Below are 24,093 nucleotides of genomic sequence, written 5' to 3' on the forward strand. Positions count from 1 at the left end.
CAAAATTGTCTCCAGTCATTAATAAATGTCCACTGGGGGCAAAATCACCCCCAGATGAGAACCACTATTCTATGAGTATTCAGCAAGTCCCCCAGTATACAGTAGACCAACAAAAATTTTCCCTTAAGGACAAAAACCAACAATACACATATTGCATTTAGAAGACAGAGAAAATGCTATGTAAAAAAAAAAATTACCTGAAATGAAATTTATAAAAGTAATCTCTTATAAGAGTGGGACCACAAGTGATTTTTTAAAATTATTTTTATTTTGCTAATATTGACTACTCGTGTTAGGTCCTATGCTGAACAATTTATGTAAATTATCTCATTATATCTTCACAACTACGTGAAGTAGGTACTGTTATCCCAACATTAGTCAATTGAATCTTAGAGACATGCTCCAGTGTGACAAAGCTGTTTTCTACTTTCCTATTCAAAGATTTCCATGGTACGTACTATATACCTAAATGATATATAACAAAAATAATAATATACTTTTATATACACTTCTATTTTCAATGAAATGTTATAATTGAAAAGAAACCATGTTTTTTAATCAAACAGTTTAAAAAATAACATTACCAGTCACTAAAGCTCCATATGTATTTCAATAGCATCTCCAGGAATTATTTTTTTAAGGGGGATAGTAAGAGGAAGAAACTTTATGAGAATTAAGGGACAAAAACCTCAACCTGAAGGATTCAGTTTCCAAACAGGGAAAGACGTATGTGAGTACCAGGAATTGGTTAGTAGAAAGGAGGGAATGGAAGAAGACCAGGTACAGGGAGTAGAACAAGGGAAATAACAGAAAGAAAGAAAAAGCACATTGGGCAATGTTCTACAGTAAAAAATAAGACAGAGTGATAATTGGGAATGTGAAAGTTGATTTCAAGATATTACCAGGGCTAGAAGATTAATAGTTATCAGTAACGAATAAGAAATCTAGGAGCTGAAGATTGTCACCAAGAGTAAGAGAAGAAAGTACTACCTGGACTATGGAGTTTGCACTGATGGCAGAAGTCCAAGTAGAAACATCCAAGAGCTTGCTAGAGAAGTAATGGAGAGTCAGTAACAAAGACTTAAATAGAATTTGTTATCTGTGCAGAAGTGACCACTGAAACCATAAAGATAGATGAGCTATTCTAGGTATTTATGGGAAGAGCAGAGGACTAAAGTCAGGCTGGGCCTTAACAAATCAGCATGAATAGGTAGCAAGATGAGGATATGAACAAAGAAAATACCGAGAGAGGTTACTGTTACAAAAACCCAGAACTAGAACAACTGAAAGGAAGCAAAAGAACTGAAAGGGAGCCTTCGAATTGGCTAAGAGTCAAAAGGTACAGAATACAGTTTAAGCAAAGAAGTGGGAAAGAAAGGACAAATTTTAAGGATCTAAATTAGAAGTGAGTAGTAAAGAAAAAAGGCAGTAAAAACAATAAGAGAATCAGGGAGCTAGAGGGTTTCTGAAAATGAGCAAGGTTCCACAGTCAGGTTTATAAAAGTAAATCATACACCTTTCCTTCTTGACCTTCAACCTTGTACAATTGGCTTCCACGCAAAGGTACACTGAATCTGCTTTTGCAAAGGTGATCTTTTCATTGTAAAATCTAATAAACACCTTACATTTTGGTACTTATTTTACTTTGACTTTTCCTTACCACTGGATACTCTTTTTTTTTTTTTAAGATTTTATTTATTTATTTGACAGAGAGAGAGAAATCACAAGTAGGCAGAGAGGCAGGCAGAGAGAGAGAGAAAAGGGGTAGCAGGCTCCCCACTGAGCAGAGTCATGACCCAAGCCAAAGGCAGAGGCTTAACCCACTGAGCCACCCAGGCGCCCAGATACTCTTTTTTATCTTTGTGACACTACTTCCTCTTTTTCACGATACTCCTCAAGTCACAGAAAGCTTTTCTTCTTGTTCCTGAAAAGTTCCTGCTTCCTAGTGTGCCAGCCTCTTTGATCTCATCTAATCAATCTCTCTTGGGCTGGGAAATTCTTGGAAATCACCTTCCCAATTACAATATAGTAATACCTTTGTCTATATTCCCACTACAACTTCTATTAAGCTATAATTCTATTGTATTGCCACTGTCTTAAGAATGTAGGCTTTTTGAAGCAATAACTTTGTTTTGCCTTCAGCAAAAGTCCTAAAGTCTAGTACACTGCCTGGCACAAAAGAACCCTTCAAGATTTAGTGCAAGAGAAGTGTCTCCTTACACACACACAGAGCTCAGATTTCAGAAACTCATAAAGGCAAATTCATAAGAAAATATGTATGATGACCATACTTAAAAATTCTTTCTATCTTGCTTTTTTTATCTTTCTTTCATTAAAAAAATTTTTTAAGGATTTTATTTTATTTTTTTTTTAAAGGATTTTATTTTTAAGTAATCTCTACACCCAATGTGGAACTCGAACTTACAAGTCCAAGATCAAGAATCACACGCTATGTGGACTGAACCATCCAGGTGCCCCTCTTTCTTTCTTTTAAATGAATGCACGGGAATCTGGATGGGTTCAAATTAACTTGGTCAATTTGGCACCTAATTATTTACAACATGCTTAAAGTGCTACATCTGGAAAAATGTATTAGATTACAGCTTATATTTTGCAAGGGATCCTGTGCTTAAATTATCTATTAGAAAAAATAAAACGATTAACTAATGCTGAAAATCAAGACTGAAACTGCGATTAGACTGAATTAAGTTGATGAAGAAACTTACGATATTGTCTGTGCTATTGCTCCAGCAACACCACCACAAAGTAAGTTTATGTGGGTTTTCAAAACTAAGACATTAGGATTGTCTGATGAAGGTCTGCCAAGAAGGGTAGGAGCATGGGAAAGCCCAACACTCTTTAAGGTACCAAAAGTAAAAAATGAAACACCTGAAAAACAAAATATAGATTCACCATGATGCTTAATATTACATGAGTCATAAAAAGACACTATTCTTCATAATAAACAATTAAGTCAAGGAACAAACTATACATTTCCTGATTTCTGATGTTTGGCTTATTCTATAAGAAAAAGGTTTAATTAACATTTATAAGTAACCTAAAGATGACAAAATAACCACCTATAAAAAGTATAGCCATGGTTTTCATACACTAATATATACTTCAGTTTATTGAATAAAGGCAGTAGTTGGTTATAAATGCCACTTTATATATTAATAGAATTAAATAGTTTCCAAGGTTTCACATGGGTAAAAGTTAAAATTCATGACTAATAACTACAAGTAAATATGACACTTATATTATACTTATATTATATATTATAAACTTATATTCACATTAACAATGATGGTGATAAGATTAAAAAAAAAACTTCAGGAGTGACAAAGAATTGTTATTTTAACTCAGCATCTAATTTTGTCTTCAGGGCAGAGTTGTAACCATGAAAGAAATGTTCATATTGGATCATAAGACATGTGAAATCTAATAAATATTAATTTATCAATAACATGTACTTGGTGCTTGCTGAACATTTACATGGTTTTATAATAGACCCATTAAAGTCTATATTAACAAAATCAAGAATAGAATTCAAGCAATTCTAATAACTAAACATTACTCAAGATAGCTTGATATTACTAAATTGTAAAATATATTTAAAATATTCTTGATGCTTAACAAGAAATGAGCACTAACAAAAATTCAGTCTAGGCGAATACCTCAATATATACATTTATTCTTTATACAAAATTCTTATTACAGTATTTTGAGTTGGTGATACATAATTTTAGAATATTCATATACTTTTATATTTGGGAAGTCTATTTTAAAGACAATCTAAAATCTGAAAAGGCTCATAATGAGGAAATTAATTGCAGGTTAAAAGTAAGTTAAAAAAATTAGAAATATCTAAATGCTGTGGAATAGTATTCAGTGAAATATGACACAACTAATAAAAATGACATTTGTAAAGAATATTCAAACATATGAAAAATGTTTGGGAAATGGGGAAAAATGAAGAAACAAAATTATGTATATATATAATTAGGTTAAAAATATTTTAGAAACAAAAAACTTAGAGAAGAAAATAGAGCAAAAAATTATGAAGTTCTGCTTCCAACATAACAGCAATCTAGGTACTCTGAATGACTCTGTCATTGCTACTGGACTTCCAAAAAGGCTGAGAAGGTCTTCAAGAACCCCAGCACCACAGCCTTCCAAAAATATAAGCTGGAGCCCACTTGGGAGTTGTGGGCCCACGAGAGAGATGAAGTGACTCTAAATAATGAAGCCAATAGCAGAAAGCTATTGAGATGGATCTTGCCACGGGTCTACAGAAGATGGAATCACTGGGTCTGAAACTTGGGAGATTAAGATCATAATTAAAGACCAACGACCATAGAAAGGGACAAGTAAATTTATACAAAACAGTAGGTAAGAGTTCAGAAAATAAGCAAACAAGAAAGAAATTTTTAAAAACATAAAAAGAAAAGCCCACAGGTAGAAATCAAATAGCAAAGTATAGAAACAAGTACAAATTTTTAAAAATACCCAGTTACATAATGATTGCAAAAGGAATACCTAAAACACAAAGACATGAAAAAGTAGCATATAAAAAACTGAAAAATACACTAGGCAAATATTCATGGTTTTGTTTGAAAACCAAAAGTGTATGGTTATGCTTAAAAAGAAAAAGCATAGATAGGAGCTGAATACTGAAATACTGTAGATGAAATAAAATGGATTTGCTTTAAAACAATTTGGGATGAGAGTGGAGGGAGTATTTAGGGGCATAGGTGAAAAAAGATTGGTAGTGAGTTGATCATTGTTGAAGGTAGGTGCTAGGTGCATGGTAGCTCAGTATACTATTATCTACTTTTGAACATGTTTGAAAATTTCCACATTTTAAGTAAAAACAATGAATAAAATAAACTCATGGGATACAGCTGAAGTAGGATTTAGCGGGGGAAAGCCTTTATTAGGAAAAAAAAAAAAAAACCCAAAGGATGAAAATGAATGAGGTAAGCATCCAGCTGAAGAATAAACCTGAGGAAGAAGAAGATAATTAAGAAATGAGTAAGAATCAATGAAATGGAAAATAAAGGTAGACTAGAGAAGAAAACAAAAACCAAAACTGATTCTTTGCAAAAATCTAATAAATGATTAAACAAATACAAATGAAAAAAAGGACAATAGAACAGATGTAAAAAAATATGAAATAAGGGAAATCTTTTATCAAAAAAAAAAAAGGAAACTAATACAAAAGGGTCAAGTTCAAAATGGTAAAGAAAGGTATGAATTACCGAAAATGGTCCACAAAAGATAGAAAATCTGAATGGTCCTACAACCATTTAAGAAATTAGACCAGTATTTAAAAATCATCTACAATGAGGGGTGCTTGGGTGGCTCAGTAGGTTAAAGCCTCTGCCTTCAGCTCAGGTCATGATCCCAGGGTCCTGGGATAGAGCCCCACATCGGGCTCTCTGCTCAGCAGGGAGCCTGCTTCCCTTCTTCTCTCTCTCTGCCTGCCTCTCTGCCTATTTGTGACCTCTGCCTGTCAAATAAATAAATAAATAAATCTTTTTAAAGAAAGAAAGAAAGAAAGAAAAATCAGCCACAATGAAAACTTTCAAAAAACAGACAATTCTAATCATTTTATTAGAGATTATTCCTGAAGATAGAAAATGAGGAAATTCTCTTCAACTCATTTGTAAGACCTAAATAACTTTGATATCCAAACCACAAAAGGATATTACAAAAAGAAAATTACAAGCTAATCTCATTTAGGAATACAGATGTAAAACTTCTAAGAACAATGAACAAACTTAATTCAACAGGACATAAAAAGGTCATTTTGTCATAATCAATTTGGGTTGATCTTAGAACACCTATTAAGGGGCACCTGGGTGGCTCAGGGGTTAAGCCTCTGCCTTCGGCTCAGGTCATGATCTCAGGGTCCTGGGATCGAGCCCCGCATCGGGCTCTCTGCTCAGTGGGGAGCCTGCTTACCCCCCTTCTCTCTCTCTGCCTGCTTCTCTGCCTACTTGTGATCTCTGTCTCTGCCAAATAAATAAATAAAATCTTTAAAAAAAAAAATGTAAAGGGACTTGTCCTACCAAATATAAAGATTCATAAAACTGCACCTATTATGTTTAGAAGTACCACTCCTGATCACTGGGGAAAAGGGGCTAATTAATAAATGGTCCTCGATCAAATGATTACCCTCAAGGAAGAAAAAAATAAATCCAGAGTGAATAAGGACTTGAATACAAAATGCTAAAATTTAAAAATCATTCTTAGAAAAGAATAAAAGATCAAGATTCTGCCAAATTTGAAAATACCTGCATATGGAGCCATTCCTAATATAGTGGGCATCAGGCCTCTGTAAAATCCAAGGAAACCTCCTTCCTTTTGAATGAAGAAAAATTAGAAGTAAGATTACATTGTGCTTAGTATGAAAATACCAAAAAACAAAAGCATACATTCCAATGAAAAAATTATTTTGGAACCCCCTCAAAACATAGATGTGTCATAATTATTAATATCAATAACCGTAAACAAAAGAGTTTAAATAACATTCAAATTATCAGTGGAGCTTGAGACTCTTGATCTTGGGTCAAGAGTTCAAGCCCCATGTTGAACATGGAACTTACATAAAAAAGAGGGGGGCACAATATAGGTGAGAAAAGTAAATGTGAAATACCTTTGCATAAATCGTTTTGAATGCATGAATAATTCCTGTGTAAGTGTGTTCCCCTTTCACCTGGAATGCTAGGCGTACTCTCACCATGTCAAGAGGGTAAGTACAGATAACTGCTGTCATACCTGAAAAAAAAGTAGAAACTTAAATGTAAAATCATATATATGTATCTTCCTATCATTAGGAGTGCTCTCAAATTATAGCAATGTTGAAAACCCAATGCAATAAAAAATATTACTGATAGAATATCATCAGCTGAAAAACAACGTTGTAAGCAAAGGGTCAGTCTGTAAAGTCTTTTCAAATTCTTCTCACTGTGAAGTTTTATTATTAACACGAAAATAGTACTATGAGTATTTTTTAAAATTCTATTTCTTGTCTATTCCCAGGTAAGATACCAGAAAGAAAAAACCATCTCCTAGCACTAGGCAAGATATTTGACTTTTAATTTACTATCTCTGATCCTAAAATGAAGAGATGTTTTACTTATCAAAGGAATTATTTTTTTGTAAGATTTTATTTATTTATTTGAGAGAGAGTGAGCGCACGCACAGGGGCAGGGGGAAAGGGAAATGGAGAAGCAGACTCCGTACTGAGCAGGGAGCATGGCTCAATCCCAGGAAACTGGGATGATGACCTGAGCCAAAGGCAGACACTTAACCCACTGAGCGACCCAGGCGCCCCTTGGAATTCTTATAAAAATATTTTAAAGGCATTTTTTTTTAAACTTCAAAGCAGGATCATTATTTTCTTCTTAGTATTTTTGTAAATTTGTTGTTGATGAAACGTAATAAAAATATAAATGCTCATAGTCCTAGAAAAATTTGTTTTAAGAATAAAAATCCAATAAGCAGATTTAGTATTAAGTTCTAGATTTTCATCAATAAATATAATATTCAAATTGCATGAACTATCCAGCTGGGTTATTTTTAAATTAAATCATGTGGGGCGCCTGGGTGGCTCAGTGGGTTAAAGCTTCTGCATTCGGCTCAGGTCATGATCCCAGGGTCCTGGGATCGAGCCCCGCATCGGGCTCTCTGCTCAGCAGGGAGCCTGCTTCCCTTCCTCTCTCTCTGCCTGCCTCTCTGCCTACTTGTGATCTCTGTCTGTCAAATAAATAAAATCTTTAAAAAAAAATTATTTAAATTAAATCATGTATTTTTAAAATAGGTATTACTTTTTTAAAATTTTATTTTAATTCCAGTACAGTTAACATAGTGTTAGTTTCGGGTATACAATAATAGTTTCAACAACTCTATACATTCTTAGGAGCTAGAATATTCTCTAGCTTTATCTATGTTGTTGCAAATGACAAAATTTCATTTTTTTTATGCCTAAAATAATATTCCAGTGTGTGTATGTATGTCTCACATCTTTATCCATGCATCTATTGATGGATACTTGGGCTGCTTCCATAATTTTGCTTTTGTAAATAATGCTGCAATAATCATAAGAGTGCGTACATCCTTTGGAATTAATATTTTTGTATTCTTTGGGTAAATATGCAGTAAGTGGAATTACTGGATCATATGGTAATTCTACTTCTAATTATTTGAGGAAATTCTATACTGTCTTCAACCAGTTTGTGTTCCCACCAACAGTGCACGAGGGCTCCTGTATCTCCATAGCCTGGCCAATACCTGTTTCTTGAGTTATTTTAGCCATTCTGGTCAAAGTGTGAGGTGATATCTCATTGTGGTTTTGATTTGCATTTCCCTGATGATGAGTGATGTTGAGGATCTTATGCGTCCACTGGCCATCTGCATATCTTCTTTGGAGAAATGTCTGTTCATGTCTTTTGTCCACTTTTTAATTGGATTATTTGGGGTTATTTTTATGTTGGGTTGTTATCAGTTCTTTATATATTTTGGATACTAATGTTTTATTGGATATATCATTTGCAAATGTCTTCACCCATTCGGTAAGTTGTCTTCAGTTTTTTGATAGTTTACTATACAGAGCTTTTTAATTATTTTTTTTTAACTTTTTAAAAGATTTTATTATTTGAGAGAGAGAGAGTGAGAGACAGTACGAGCAAGGTGAACAGCAGAGGGAGCAGCAGAGGGAGAAGAAGAAGCAGGCTCTCCACCAAGCAGGGAGCCCCATGCAAGGCTGGATCCCAGGACCCTGGGATCATGACCTAGGGGAAGGTAGATACTCAACCAATTGAGCCACCCAGACACCCGAATTTATGTGAAGTAATGTATTTAATTTTAAATACGAGCAATACTTTAGGTCAAGATTAGCCTAATGATGGTCAGAACAGGTTTGACTCTGGAAGAAAAGGCTGATTTATGATTAGTGTTATCTGTGGTATAGCTGTGACATTTTAAACCTTACATTTTTAGTTTGCCCATAACAATAAAGACTATGTGCCAAGCACACCACATCAGGTGCCTTACAAATACCACCTCTAATACTTGCCAAACACCACCAACAATCCTACAAGGTAGAAGATGGATATTATTTTTTTTAAAGATTTTATTTATTTATTTGACAGACAGAGATCACAAGTAGGCAGAGAGGCAGGCAGAGAGAGGCGGTGGGGGGGGGGAGCAGGCTCCCTGCTGAGCAGAGAGCCCCATTTGGGGCTCGATCCCAGGACCCTGGGATCATGACCTGAGCTGAAGACAGAGGCTTTAACCCACTGAGCCACCCAGGCACCCGAAGATGGATATTATTATTACTGCTTTACAAATTCAGAATATTGAGGTTCAAATCAGTTAAGTAACTTGACCAAATTCATAGTTTTCTGTATCAAAGAGTAGGATTCAAAACAAAGTTTTCTGGCTCATCCCATGACATATGTTGCTTTCTTGTAATTTTGTTTTATTATTCAACATTTGCTTAGTGATTTCTAAACTTAATTTTTTATTTCAGAAATTCTAGTTGTCTTCTTACTTCCTTCAGGTGGCTTAACATGAAATAACTGAATTCACAAAGTGGCAAATGATAAATTGGTAGAAAATGAGTGCATTCAGAAATCAGAAATGGTAAACAAGGCATTAGCTTAAAAGATGCAAAACCATGAGTCAGAAAGTAATTGGAAAGACCATAAGTCAGACTGAGGAATGGGCATAACCTAATTGTACATCAGAGAATGGCAAAAAATAATGCCAACGATTACTGGAATGCTAAACTTGTGATCTAGTTTCACAATATTTTAGCCATTTTTTTTTAAAGATTTTTATTTATTTGACAGAGAGAGAGAGAGATCACAAGTAGGCAGAGAGACAGGCAGGGAGAGAGGGGGAAGGAGGCTCCCTGCTGACCAGAGAGCCCAATGCGGGACTCAATCCCAGGACCCTGAGATCATGATCTGAGCCAAAGGCACAGGCTTAACCCACTGAGCCACCCAGGTGCCCCTATTTTAGCCATGTTTTCATATATTTCTTTTAAATTAAAAAAAAAAATCTAATCTTCCTAAAGAAAAACAAAACCTTTGTTTTAGGTTTCTTAACATTTGTTAAGAAAAAACAACGGGCGTTGGGGGGGGTGGCACCTGGATGGCTCAGTTGGTTAAGCATTTATTTTTTTTTTTTAAGATTTATCTATTTATTTGACAGACAGAAATCACAAGGAGGCAGAGAGGCAGGCAGAGAGAGAGGAGGAAGCAGGCTCCCCGCTGAGCAGAGAGCCCGATGTGGGGCTCGATCCCAGGACCCTGGGATCATGACCCGAGCCGAAGGCAGAGGCCTTAACCGACTGAGCCACCTAGGCGCCCCAGTTAAGCAGTTATTAAGCAGTTAAATGTCTGCCTTCAGCTCAGGTCATGATCCCAGGGCCCTCAGCTGGAGGCCCCTGTCAGGCTCTCTGCTCAGTGGGAATGTGATTCTCCCTTTCCCTGCTGCTCCCCCTGCTTGTACTTTCTGTCAAATAATAAATAAAATTAAAAACAAAAAAGAAAAACCCTTTAAAAAAAACAACAACAGGGGGTGCCTGGATGGCTCAGTAGGTTAGGTGTATGCCTTCAGCTCAGGTCATTATCCCAGCATCCTGGGATGGAGCCCCACATGGGGGTTCTCTGCTCAGCAAGGAGTCTGCTTCTCCCTCTCTCCCTCTGCCCACTCATGCTTCCTTTTCTCTCTCCATCTCTGAAATAGATAATAAAATTGGGGAGCCTGGGTGGCTCAGCTGGTTAAGCATCTGCCTTCAGCTCAGGTCATGATCTCCGGTCCTGGGATTGAGTCCTGCATCGGGCTCCCTGCTCAGCAGGGAGTCTGTGTCTCCCTCTCTCTCTGTGGTTCCCCCGGTTATGCGCTCTCTCTCTGTGTCAAATAAATAAAATCTTTAAAAATAATAACAAATAATAATAAAATATTTTTTTAAAAAAGAAACAACAGGTTTAAAGAAAAAGAAAAAGAAAAAAGAAACAACAGGCCCAAAATGGAGTCACTTGCGCTAAGTTCATAACACCAGACCAACTCTTAATACTTAACCTAAATGCAGTTTCAACCTTCTTCAGAAATGTGCCCACTCTTTCTTTATCTCTTCCCCCTTCTGGTTATAAAAGTCTTCCAGCCCTCATTTCTACTTGCTAGATGGGATGCTGCCCAATGATGAGTTGTTGAAAAAGCCAACCCGATCTTCAAATTTTCTCAGTTGAATTTTGTTACACAGGGATATAAAAATCACCAAGTTTTGTTATTGTTTTTCAATATTCCTGAAAATAACTTAATGATTTCAGTGTAATTTTAAGCCCTAGAATGTAAGCAGAGAATTCTTAATAATTTTGCACTCTGAAATCTTGAAAACTAATTAGTGACTTTAAATGTTTACTTATTTTTGGAATGAAGGGGAGGTAAGAAATATTCTTCTGATAATCATATTTTACCCTTCACTCTAAGTATAAAACTATGAAGCCCTCTACAGGGCTAGATGTAGACTTCTACAAATCCTAACTATGGAAAAAGATTATGATGTCTTACATTGTTCAAACTAAAAAGAATATTACAGTGTAAAATAAGTTTGAGGATATCCAACTAAGTTCTGATTTTCCTCACAATGACTATATTAATGCTTTTTCAAAATACCAAAACTCCCTGCTTTGCTGGGGACTTACGCAGGGACTTACTGTCAAGTAATCTAGCACTAGCATTATTTTCTTGGTTTGAACTTTTCTCATTTCAACTAATCTATTTTTTATTTATAAACTATTTATTTTTTACTTATGATCAAAATTGATCAAATCATCAAAAGAACTTATAAGTATGGACTCTAGAGTGAGCCTGATTGAGTTCAAATTAGACTCTACCTCTAACTAGCTGTGTGACCTTGAGCAAACTACTTAACCTGGGTGTCAACTTCAGAATCTATGAGGGTTTTTATGAAGCTTAAGTGAGTTAATATATGAGTTAATATATGTAAATAAATGCTTAATATAATTCCCAACATAAACTAAATATTATATTTAAATGTTAGTTGTTATTATTCTCCCAGTCTTTTTCAAGCTATTCATTTTTTAAAAAGATTTTATTTATTTATTTGACAGAGAGAGATCACAAGTAGGCAGAGAGACAGGCAGAGAGAGAGGGGGAAGCAGGCTCCCCACTGAGCAGAAAGCCTGATGCTGGGCTCGATCCCAGGACCCTGAGATCATGACCTGAGCTGAAGGCAGATGCTTAACCAGCTGAGCCACCCAGGCTCCCCGCTATTCATTTTTTCGATCCTTTCTTTTGTGAACCAAATCATTTGTCTGCTCTTTTTACCTGAATTCTTTCATTCTCAATCACTTCCTGCACATCAAGAATTCAAATGAAAATTTTTTTTTAATATAAAAAGAAAAAAAAAACAATGAGGGACTACTGAAGAAGAATATGTAACAAAGTGGGAAGTCAGCTTGACTGCTGGTAATCAGACTGACATATATATCAGTCATCCACATGGTGACTGGGGTTTTTCAATTCATAAACATAGTGTCTCCCATTTTGGCCTTTTTTCTATACTCACATATCTCTTCCTTACTATTCTAACTAGCACTGCTTTACAGAGAGGCCAAAAAAGTCCTCCAAGTACAATTAAGGGAAATCAGAAACTACCTACCTCTGATAGTGGTGGTGATATTTTTCTTCTTCCCCCATTTTACAACTACAATCCAATACAGAAACCAGTATATCTTCACCTACCAGGAAGCAACAAGACTCAATCAAGTTGAGATGTGCCTGCAATTTTTGTGTATGTGCAAAACTTCTCTTTCCCTCCCTTAGTCAAGAAACTGAGGACTTGGGGCTGCCTGGGTGGCTCAGTGGGTTAAGCCTCTGCCTTCAGCTCAGGTCCTGATCTCAGGGTTCTGGGATCAAGTCCCACATCGGGCTCTCTGCTAGGCAGGGAGCCTGCCTCCTCCTCTCTCTCTCTCTACTTGTGATCTCTCTCTCTGTCAAATAAATAAAATCTTAAAAAAAAAAAAAAAAAGAAAGAAACTGAGGACTTAATGATGAATCCAAACTGACTGTGACTGCTTTTTCCCTAGATTCTCACCCTCTCATTGTCTCCATAGTATAGAATCCAGGAATTGTGATAACCAAAAACATACTTTAATCAGCAGTTAGATTTTGCTGATTTGCAAAGCTTTGAAGAGCTCAACACTACCTCATTATCACTGTATAAAACACAAAAATCCTATGATTGCAAATTATATTTGTAACCATGATACTAAAGAAAGATAATTCTTGGTCATTAAAACTTCAGAGATTATATTCTGAAAATATGACAAATATGAATTTTTTTTAAATATAAATTTTTTGTTCTGCTCCAGCAAGAAGCATAAAGAACTTCTTAACAAAGGAACTAACACTATAAGACAGAGGCAGTAGAGGGAAGATGAAAGAGGACTTCAACCACCCCCATTGTGACCTCAGTCTGCAGTTTCTAATTGCTTAAGTTCTTTCCAGCTTATCTCTTAACTCAGGCAAAAGACCAAGTGGGCAGAGAATCCTGTGAGCATCTCTCAAGCAATAACAACGGCCCTGAGCCAGCGAGACCCCATGGGATTGACATCACAACAATGATCGACCTAACCTTTACTGCCCACCTGCATGTATTCACCGACCTTTGTCCACAATTTCCTTATATCAACCTAGAAGTATTTTCAGCCCTTCAAGACAGTCTTTGAGGTGTTAATCCACTGTATTCCGGGTAATGGCGTCACAGAAATAAATTCCTTTCTTGTTCTACTGCCATCCCCTCCTCTACCTCTGGATTTTATCCACAGCACGTGGCCAAACCTGGTCTGTTTGGGAACCCTGGAGTCAGGTGCTCTTGTACCTCTGAGCCCCAGCTACAGTTCTGGTGAGCCAGTCAGGAGCTATACTTCTGATTTATCCAGCCCCCTAGGACTCCCCAGTAGAGAGCAGTTAGCTGTGACAGTACCTCTCACCTCCCTGTGTTTCCTGAGCTAGTGGCTGTGATAGGTCTGAGTCAGCTACCTGTGGCTACTTGCTGCTGAAACCTGTTTCATTTCGAGGACTTTCTTTCTCAGTTGCCCAGAACTGGCACCAACTGTCTTAAGCGCATTTGGTGAAACAGAGAAATGAATTAGAAGTAGCAGGCCCTAGAAATTTGGATCCTGGTAAGTTCCCCCCAATAAATGCCTATTGGACCCTGTACTTCCTTAGTTCCCTACTATTGGGTTCTTTCGAACCATCTGTCAGGTTTTCATAACCTATTTGTTCAGGCTTGCATAGCTTGGAGTTGTGGCAGAGGCCACTGAAATTTGCGAGGGTACTGATGGAAAGAGGAACAATGAGAAGTAAACAGGAAGCTAGGGTACATATTTGGCAGGATCTCTGTTGGAATTTGTACCTATGTGAGTGTATGTAGCAGATGAGAAGTAATATTTCTATACCCTTTCAAAGCCTCCTAGAGAGAATATTGGCTGACTGGTCTACTTTTAATTATAAACCTATGACTGAGAAGAAAATGATATTCTAGTAACACCACCTGGCCTATGTATATGTTAAGCTCAGAGGAAAGATGGCCACTGAATGGCTCTCTTGAATTCCTTCCTCCCATTTGGTTGCTTCCAAATAGGGGGTTTTGGTTTGGTTTTCTTAGCTTTGTCTAGGAAGCCACCTGGTTCAGCTGGTGAAGCTCTGACTTTTGGGGAGAACCAAAAACCAAGAAGCCATTTGGTTCATTCAGTCAGTGAAACCCCTGACTTCTGGGGAAGAATGAATACTAATGGAGGTACTCTTGGTTTCTTTTAGTTTCATTTTGTTTCTTCTGTGTTCTTTCTGAACTTTTGCCTAGGAAAATAGGGAATATACCTTCTGCTCCCGAAGAAAGTCCATTAGGACATATTTTGAACAAATGGTGCAGAGGGCTGAAAAACAGCCAGAGAAAAAAAGCCTGGCTTGGCAAAAGGAAAGACAGGAGACAGAGATAAAGGAATGTTAGTCCAAACTTTCAATCTGTCTCTGGCCTTGCCAATGGCTCCCCTGCACCTCTGCCTCGGCCTCCCTCTCCTCCAGCTCCTGCACTACCACTGGCTAGCCAGCTCCTGTACCATCCTCAGCACCTCCAACACCATGGGCTCCTGCTCCTCCTACCCTTGCTATCAAGGAGCAAAAGGCACCCCAAGCTGTTCGGCTACTTCCTCATGAGGTTCAAACTGAAGCACGTCCCAAATCAACATGAAGAGGCCCAGAGGTTCCCCTGGACTTAAACCACCCAGTTCAGATTTCCTCACCGGAGTCCCAGGTAAAACTGACAGCGGAGAACAAAATTGATTTTTTAGAGGATGTGCAACATACTCAGTATCAAAGCTAACTCAAGATAGTTGGTTTAATTAAAATAAATGTGTCTTTAGAGTTGTCAGTATTAAATATAAACTTTTATTCTATCAAGGTTTACTAAAATGTCAAATAAATTCATGTTATTTCTGTTGCAATTTGAAATGAAGATCAATTTTGTCTATCTCAAAATTTTCATAAGTTATTGTTAAGGACAGGTAGACTGAATAAATAAAATGGTACAAGGATGAGAATACACTTTTGTTGAGGGAAAAGAACATAATTTTGTCCTACAATGAGACTGTCCTACAAGAGACAATAAATTTCTCTTATTTAGAGAAAGAAAGCTTATGACTAAATCTGAATGTATAAAGGAAGCTGTAAGTATGTGAGGTAGAATCCTTGGAAAAGAATTTTAAGCATGTTCAGAACTAAGATTGGAATGAATGAGTTTCTTTGTTTCTTTGGTTGGGGGGATAGGAGGGTGAGGTGGGGAGGAGACAACGGGAGAAGGAAAGAGAATCTCAAACTGGCTTCACGCCCAACACAGAGCTGGATGCAGGGCTAAATTCACAACCGTGAGATCATTACCTGAGCTGAAATCAAGAGTTGGAAGCTCAACCAACTGAGCCACACAGGCACCCCATGAATGAGTTTTAAAAGTATATTGGGTGGCGCCTGGGTGGCTCAGTGGGTTAAAGCCTCTGCCTTCAACTCAGGTCACGATCCCAGGGTCCTGGGATTGAGCCCCACATCGGGCTCTCTGTTCGGCGGGAAGCCTGCTTCCGCCCCTCTCTCTCTGCCTGCCTCTCTGCCTACTAATGATCTCTGTCTGTCAAATAAATAAATAAAAATCTTTAAAAAAATTAATTAAAAATAAAGTATATTGGTAGGGGTGCCTGCCTGGCTCAGAGAGTAAATTCTGTGACTCTTGATCTCAGGGTTGTGAGCTCAAGCCCCATGTTGGGAATAGAGCTTCCTTTACAAAAGTAAATAAATAAAAATAAAAATAAAGTGTACTCATTAAAAAAATAAAAATACATTGGTATAAAACTGAGATTTGGCTTTTTTCTCTGTTAAAAACACAAAGTTCTGTGGTACCTGGGTGGCTCAGTAGGTTAAGCAAATGCCTTCAGCTCAGGTCATGATCCCAGGGTCCTAGGATTGAGCCCCATGTCAGGCTCCCCGCTCAGCAGAAAGCCTGCTTCTCCCTCTCCCTCTGCTTGCTGCTCTGCCTGCTTGTGCTCTCTCTGAGAGTCTCTCTGTCAAATAAATAAATAAAATCTTCAAAAAAAAAAAAAAAAGAGACAAAGTTTTCTTAGATTGTTGGTCTGGTCTTGATAAGAAATTGTAAAAAAAAAAAAAAAAGTGTTTTCCTTTCCTTTATCTGCCCAGAAAAACCAGTTTCTATATTTTGTCATGATCAGGTCTTTGATTACTTAACAAAGTTAAAACTTCCTCAATATTAAAGGAGTTAAGTTTTGCTAATAACTATACAACCTTCTATACAATCTGTTATTGCCACCTTAGTTAAACAGATAATTAAAATTTTAGTTTTATAACAACCTATTATCTTGTTAAGGCAACTACTTTAAAACCTTCTGGTTTTGGGGTGTCTGTCTGGTTCAGTTGGAGGCAGGATTGGGAGTTCAAGCCACACACTGAATGTAGAGATTACTTAATCCCAGGATTGGGAGTTCCTGGGATTAGGAGTTCAAGCCGCACATTGAATGTAGAGATTACTTAAATTTTAAAAAAGGTGGGGGGGATGCCTGGGTGACACAGTCAGTAAGCATCCGACTTTTAGTTTTCGCTCAGATCATGATCTCAGGGTTGTGACACTGAGCCCCACATCAGGCTTTGCACTCAGCAAAGTCTGCTTAGGATTCTCTCCCACTCTTTCTGCCCCTCCTACTCATGCTCACACTAGCTCTCTCTCTCAAATAAATAAATAAATACTTTTAAAAAACCCAAACAAACGACCTTCTGAGGTTTTTAACAAACTTCCCAAGATTCAAATTCTAAATGAAGGTGTTTTGACTAATTGGGCTCGTTTATTCGGCATGTTGGGTTACAGAGGAAGCGCTGTCAAACAAATGGTGATAATCTTCTTAGGTTACATTGTATGAGTAAATGCTATAACTGTTCCAGAAGTTATATGAAATCTCTAAAGTTTTAACATGTCCTGGTATAAGGTCATCACTTGACATTCTAGTTACTGAAATGTTGTGTCACAGAAGTAACTGCATTTCCTTGTCAACTGCACTATAATAAACTGTCATCCAGTATTTCACCATGTCCATCTTTTAGTCTTAAATAAAAGACTTCATTTATTTATTTGAGGGAGAGAGAGAGAGAAAGAGTACAAGCAGAGGGTGGGGCAGGGAGAGGGAGAAGCAGACTCCCATTTGAGCAGGGAGCCCGATGTGGGGCTCAATCCCAGGACCCCGGGATCATGATCTGGGCTGAAGGCAGACGCTGAACCAACTGAGCTACCCAGATACCCCTAGTCTTTTGCTATTTATAATTATTGTTCTGATGCTCTTGAAAACATGTTTCATTTTCAAGGAGATTCATGAAAAGGACTTTCTGGCAAATACAGGTTTCTGACATCTTTGAAATCATAAAACTAAACCGGGTAAGAATTTCCAGCACTAATGGAAAAGCTACATTCAATCAGAACAAGAATTAGTAACAGGGACTAAATGAATTGAGAAAGATGATCATAGTCTTTATAACTCTTCTTCGAAACATAGCTGTTTCTAATGTTTGCTTCTCCAGATTTAAGGAAAATTTTTCTCTCAAAATATCTGACTTACAGAAATACGATAAAATATTCCTTTGTGAACAAATTGAAACATTTATCTTTACTGCCTACCTGAACCCTCCAAAATTCATAAGCTTTCATTGAGTATTCTTTCTTTTAAGGCAATGAAGAATCTGTTCTCCTTGTAACAGGACACCATTGGAAACATTGATTACTTTGTCAAGACTTTGACTGGAAGGTCATATTTAGAGAAAGACATGCATAGACTCAGATATGACCAAACAGTTTTAAAGAACTAAGGTTGACTTTATGGAGCCAACGGAGCCCCATGGAAATGCTGACCTGATCTTGCTAACAAAGTTCCCAGCAATCTTACCTGGTGAGTAAAGAAGGTCACTCCCTGGCAGATGCAGGAACCTCGGGCTATTTTGGGGAACTTGAGAAGAATTCACTTAAATTTACAGGTACTGTAGGCAAATCTGATCATAAGAATTTGGCTTGGCTTCTGGCCTTGCAAGGTTACTAAAAGTTCAGTCTAAAATTCCTTGTAGGGGGGCGCCTGGGTGGCTCAGTGGGTTAAGGCCTCTGCCTTCGGCTCAGGTCATGATCCCAGGGTCCTGGGATAGAGCCCCGCATCGGGCTCTCTGCTCAGCGGGGAGCCTGCTTCCACCTCTCCCTCTCTGCCTGCCTCTCAGCCTACTTGTGATCTCTGTCTGTCAAATAAATAAATAAAATCTTTAAAAAAAAAAATTCCTTGTAGGGGTGCCTGGCTGGCTCAGTTGGAATAGCATGCAACTCTTCATCTCAGGGTTATGAGTTTGAGCTCCCAGTTGGATGTAGAGATTACATAATACATAAATAAGTAAACAACATTATATATATATATATATATATATATACACACACACATAAATAAGTAAACAACATTATATATATATATAATATATATACATATACACACACACACACAAATAAAATAAAATTCCTTATACAAAGTTCCAGCAAAGCAGATTTAAAAGGACTAATACGATCACAATCACTGTTCTTGCTGTGCTTATATAAATAATTAGGCCAAGTTTGTTAAAACTGGACTTGGTTTACAAACAAATTGGTCTTCATTTGGTTATCTTTGATGAAAATGAGGGTGATTTTAAAGAGAAAAATTATGTTTCAATAACACACCTTTGAGCATGTTAGACTCCAGTTCTGATTAACTTTCCTTGAATGCTATTATTTGCCTAAGCTAGACATTTTGAGGTAAATGTCAGAGAAACTGCCACAATAGCCCATGTATAGACAATCTTCATGCCTATTACTCTGTGAGAGTAATAAAAGGACCCCAGGGACATAGAATTATTTGAACAGCTGGACAATGGGATGAACTCCCCAACAACTTTGTAATTCAGCTATCACCTTGACCGATTCTGTATGGCTGGGATAGTAAAACTGATCCTTAAAAGCCAGAGCAGGAGCACCTGGGTGGCACAATAGGTTAAGCGTCCAACTCTGGTTTCAGCTCAGGTCATGATCTCAGAGTCATGAGATCGAGCCCTACATCAGGCTCTGTGCTTTGCATGGAGTCTGCTTGGGATCCTCTCTCCTTCTCCCTCTGCCATTCATGCTCTTTCTAAAATATATAAATGAATCTTTAAAAAAAATAAATATAAAATAAAAGCCAGAGCATATCCCACTCCATGGGGTTAGCTATGGAGTTATGGAAACAGTGGATGGCCCCACCTTCATTATAACTGGACTGGACAGTGCACTGAGGGACACCCATATCTCCCGGGATGAGTCATCTCCCACTTGCCAGCAATTCTTCCTAATTAGGATATTGTTAAAGCTCGACATCAGGCAAAGAGGAGTTCTTGGTGATTTTATCCCTTAGCCATATTTGTCCCACGAGTCATCTCTATTGATGAAGAATTATAAAGAGAAGCTTTAGCTGGGGATACAGCAGCCACTCTTAAACAGAACGGGAATGGAGTCACCTTCCGAAATGATGAAACCACATAGATTCAAAACGTGGTCCTCCAAGGAGCACCTGGGTGGCTCAGTCAGTTAAGTGTCTGCCTTCAACTCAGGTCGTGATCTCAGGGTCCTGGGATTAAGCCCCATGTTAGGCTCCCTGTGCAGTGGGAAAACTGCTTATACTTCTCTCTCTGCCCCTCCCCCACCACTTGTGTCACTTGTGTGCATGTGTGTGCTCTCTCTCTAATAAAATCTTTTTTAAAAATTGTTAAAAAAAAAAAAAAAGTAGTCCTCAAAACCTGAATGGCCCTTGATATCTTGACTGCAGCCCAAGGAGGCACCTGTGCTTTCATTAAAAGTGATTATATTCCTTGGGGTGCCTGGGTGGCTCAGTGGGTTAAGCCTCTGCCTTCAGCTCAGGTCATGATCTCAGGGTCCTGAGATGGAGCCCTGCACTGGGCTCTCTACTCACCAGGTAGCCTGCTTCTCCCTCTCTCTCTGCCTGCCTCTCTGCCTACTTGTGATCTCTCTGTCAATAAATATAAAAATCTTTAAAAAAAAAAGTGTTTATATTCCAAATTACTTCAAAATTTTAACTAAAGCCTGGGATGCCTGGTCGGCTCAGTCGGTTAAGCATCTGCCTTAGGCTCAGGTCATGATCCCAAGATCCTGGGATTAAGTACGGCATCGGGCTCCTTGCTTAGCAGGGAGACTGCTTCTCCCTCTGCCTGCCACTCCTCTGCTTGGGCTCTCTATTTCTCTGGCTCGGACAAGTAAATAAATAAAACCTTTTAAAGAAATAATGTAACTAAAGCCAGGAAAGATGTAAACAAAACATCACTGCTATAGGTGCCCTAGCTCTAGATCCTTTTAACAACTGGCTAAATTTGATTCCTCCCAAATGGAAATATACCCTGCTAAGCATTGCTATATTTCTTGTTTTCTTTTTAGTTGTTAAAATTTGACTTTTTGTATTTGTCAAACAGGAACCTGTGCCATTCGAACAAGCTTAGAGATGCTCTTACTGTCTATTTCAGGAGGGACTTAAGAAATGAAGCTCTCGGGGCGCCTGGGTGGCTCAGTGGGTTGGGGCCTCTGCCTGCAGCTCAGGTCATGATCCCAGGGTCCTGGGATTGAGCCCCGCATCGGGTTCTCTGCTCGGCGGGGAGCCTGCTTCCCCTCTCTCTCTGCCTGCCTCTCTGCTTACTCGTGACCTCTGTCAAATAAATAATAAAATCTTAAAAAAAAAAAAAAAAAAAGAAGAAGCTCTCCTACACTGTCAGAGTCATTCCAAAATCCCTACACTGTCTCCATCAGTAGGAAATAGCTACAGAAGAAATGACTGTCATCCCTTTTTCCTTCCATAGAAAAGGAATGGTGTTTTGGTGCTGGGGATTTGAAAAGACTTCAACTACTTCCATTTTGACCTCAGTTTATGCTTTCTCATTGCTTAAGTTCTCCTTTCCAGCTTATCTCTTAACTCAGGCAAAAGCCACTGCAAGCAAACATCCCATGATGGGCAGAAAACCACCCCTCAAGCAATGACAAGTGCCTTGACACCAGCATGACCCAGCATGACTGACGCCAAGACAATTACTGACCTGACCTTTACTGCCCACCTGCATGTACTTACTGACCTTTGTTCCACATTTTCCTTATATAAACCTAGAAGTATTTTCACCACTTTGGAGCAGTCTTTGAGACATTAGTCCATTGTCTTCTGGGTGGTGGTCACTGAAATAAATTTCTTTCCTGTTTCACCACCACCCAGTCTCTGTTCTTTGGATTTTATCAGTGGCACGTGGCCAAACCTGGTCTGTTTGGGACCCGTGGAACCAGGTGCTCTTGAACCCCTGCCCCAGTTTCAAAGAGAGGAAAAGATATTAGAAATTGGATAATAAAGGATTGACGCAAAGGAGCATATACAGACCCTCATCAATTAATCTCCTTCCTCTCCAACTTCTCAATGAATATGGAAGGAGATTTCAGTTTTCAAAGATGGCTTCCCTCCCTAGCTCACTAACTTCCTTCCCATCTGAGGCTACCACAGTAGGAGCAGCGTCCAGACTTCATGTACACATCCAAAGAGATCAAAGTTCAATGAAAAAAATGCATGGATTAGAAATGAATACTTTAGGGGCGCCTGGGTGGCTCAGTGGGTTAAGCCTCTGCCTTCAATTCAGGTCGTGATCCCAGGGTCCTGGGATTGAGTCCCGCATCGGGCTCTCTGCTCAGTGGGGAGCCTGCTTCCTCCTCTTTCTCTCTGCCTGCCTCTCTGCTTACTTGTGATCTCTGTCTCTCAAATAAATAAATAAAATCTTAAAAAAAAAAAGAAATGAATACTTTAGACAAAGAAAGGGCTCTATGCATCATATTTACAAAAGATAAGCCATGAAGCTAAAGAAATTGGTCTAGAGTAGATATCCAAGAAAGTTTAATTCTACTGTATCCTATATTTTGGAACTACATCATTGCTTCAAGCCTGATGATTAAGGTTCAGTTGTAAATAACTAATAACCTGTCTATCATTATGTGCAACCTCTGAATCTTAGACAGACTTCCAGGGAGAAATAATTCAACTATGACATTTAGGAGCCACATCTGTGGTCATTATCATCCAAAAGGAGTAACCACGTGTGACTGCAGATACCTTTAGTACAATAGTCTCCTATGGAAATCAGATGTTTCAGTAACTGTATGACGTTAAGTCAAAGAGCCAAAGGGGTAGAAAGCAGAGGTCTGAACATTATGCCCATCCCATACACGGATTAGGCCTCAAATACATTAACCAAAGAAAGTAAGTTCTATTTACTTATTTATTTGTTTGTTTATTTATTTATTTATTTGACAGATGGCGTAAGTAGGCAGAGAGGCAGTCAGAGAGAGAGGAGGAAGCAGGCTCCCTGCTGTACAGAGAGCCCGATGTGGGGCTCAATCCCAGGACCCCGGGATCATGACCTGAGCTGGAGGCAGAGGTTTCAACCCACTGAGCCACCCAGGTGCCCCAATAAAATAAGTTCTGAAATCAAGGGTTGTACTACCAGCTCAGAAGAGTAATTTCTCCAAAAATATAGGAAGCTTCTTGCTTCTGGACTTGGGATAAGGGCTCAAGGGGGAATACCATTCCCTTTTAAATATTAAGGTCTGGGGAAAGTGCCTCCAAGTCTCCTTGAGATTCTCAAAACTACAGTGTGCAATCTGTCCTAATAATAACAACCTGTTCTAATAAAAACCTAATAACAGCACCATACATCCATTCTCACTCCTGACATCCAGCCTCTGTCCTGATTGGTTGCTACACACGCTATCCTGATTGTTAAATATTTTGAATATAAAAAATATATATATTTTGAATATCACCTTTATTTAAACTAAAATTTTCCCTGTGTTACAAATGAGACAGAAAAAGGAACAAGTAATTCAGGTGGCTGGCTCAAGACCATGTAACGAGTCACTGGCATAGGAGATTTAATAACATCCTCTAATATTTAAGAAGGACCTCTGATCTTTTTTTTTTTTTTTAAGATTTTATTTATTTGAGAGAGAGCGAGAGTGAGAGAGCATAAGTAGGAGGAGTGGCAGAGAAAGCAGCAGAAGCAGGCTCCCTCCTGAGCAGGGAAGCCAGATACAGGATTTGATCCCAGGATCCGGAAATCATGACCTGGGCCGAAGGCAGTCGATTAAGTGACTGAAACACCCAGGTGCCCCAGGAGGATCTAAGATCTTTCAGAATATTTTCAAAGCAATTCTTTGACCTTCAGAACAATTCAGAAAGAGAGAGTTGGACAAACACAAGCTCCACATTAACAAATGGAATGTGAATTATGGAAAGTTTAAATGATCTGCCCATGGTCAATATAATGTAATAGAGGCCAGCCAAGATCCTGGAAGTGTTCTGTACATTTGACCTCCTAACCTTGAGCCAAAACACCAAACTGGAATAGTCCAGAGAAGGCAGCGAACAGAAC

General features: G+C 38.3%; 1 protein-coding gene across 1 annotated transcript in view; it reads right to left on the bottom strand.

The window, feature by feature from the left end:
- LOC111145066 (solute carrier family 25 member 16) overlaps window positions 1–24,093 on the bottom strand; it is a 51,061-nt gene that overhangs the window by 3,202 nt on the left and 23,766 nt on the right. Inside the window, 3 exon segments of the mRNA XM_022499680.1 lie at window positions 2,727–2,889; window positions 6,300–6,366; window positions 6,662–6,783. Coding sequence (XP_022355388.1) covers window positions 2,727–2,889; window positions 6,300–6,366; window positions 6,662–6,783 — 352 coding nt within the window.

The sequence above is a fragment of the Enhydra lutris genome, unplaced genomic scaffold (genome assembly GCF_002288905.1).
Source record: "Enhydra lutris kenyoni isolate GAN:26980312 unplaced genomic scaffold, ASM228890v2 scaffoldscaffold12, whole genome shotgun sequence".
Classification (NCBI taxonomy): Eukaryota; Metazoa; Chordata; class Mammalia; order Carnivora; family Mustelidae; genus Enhydra; species Enhydra lutris.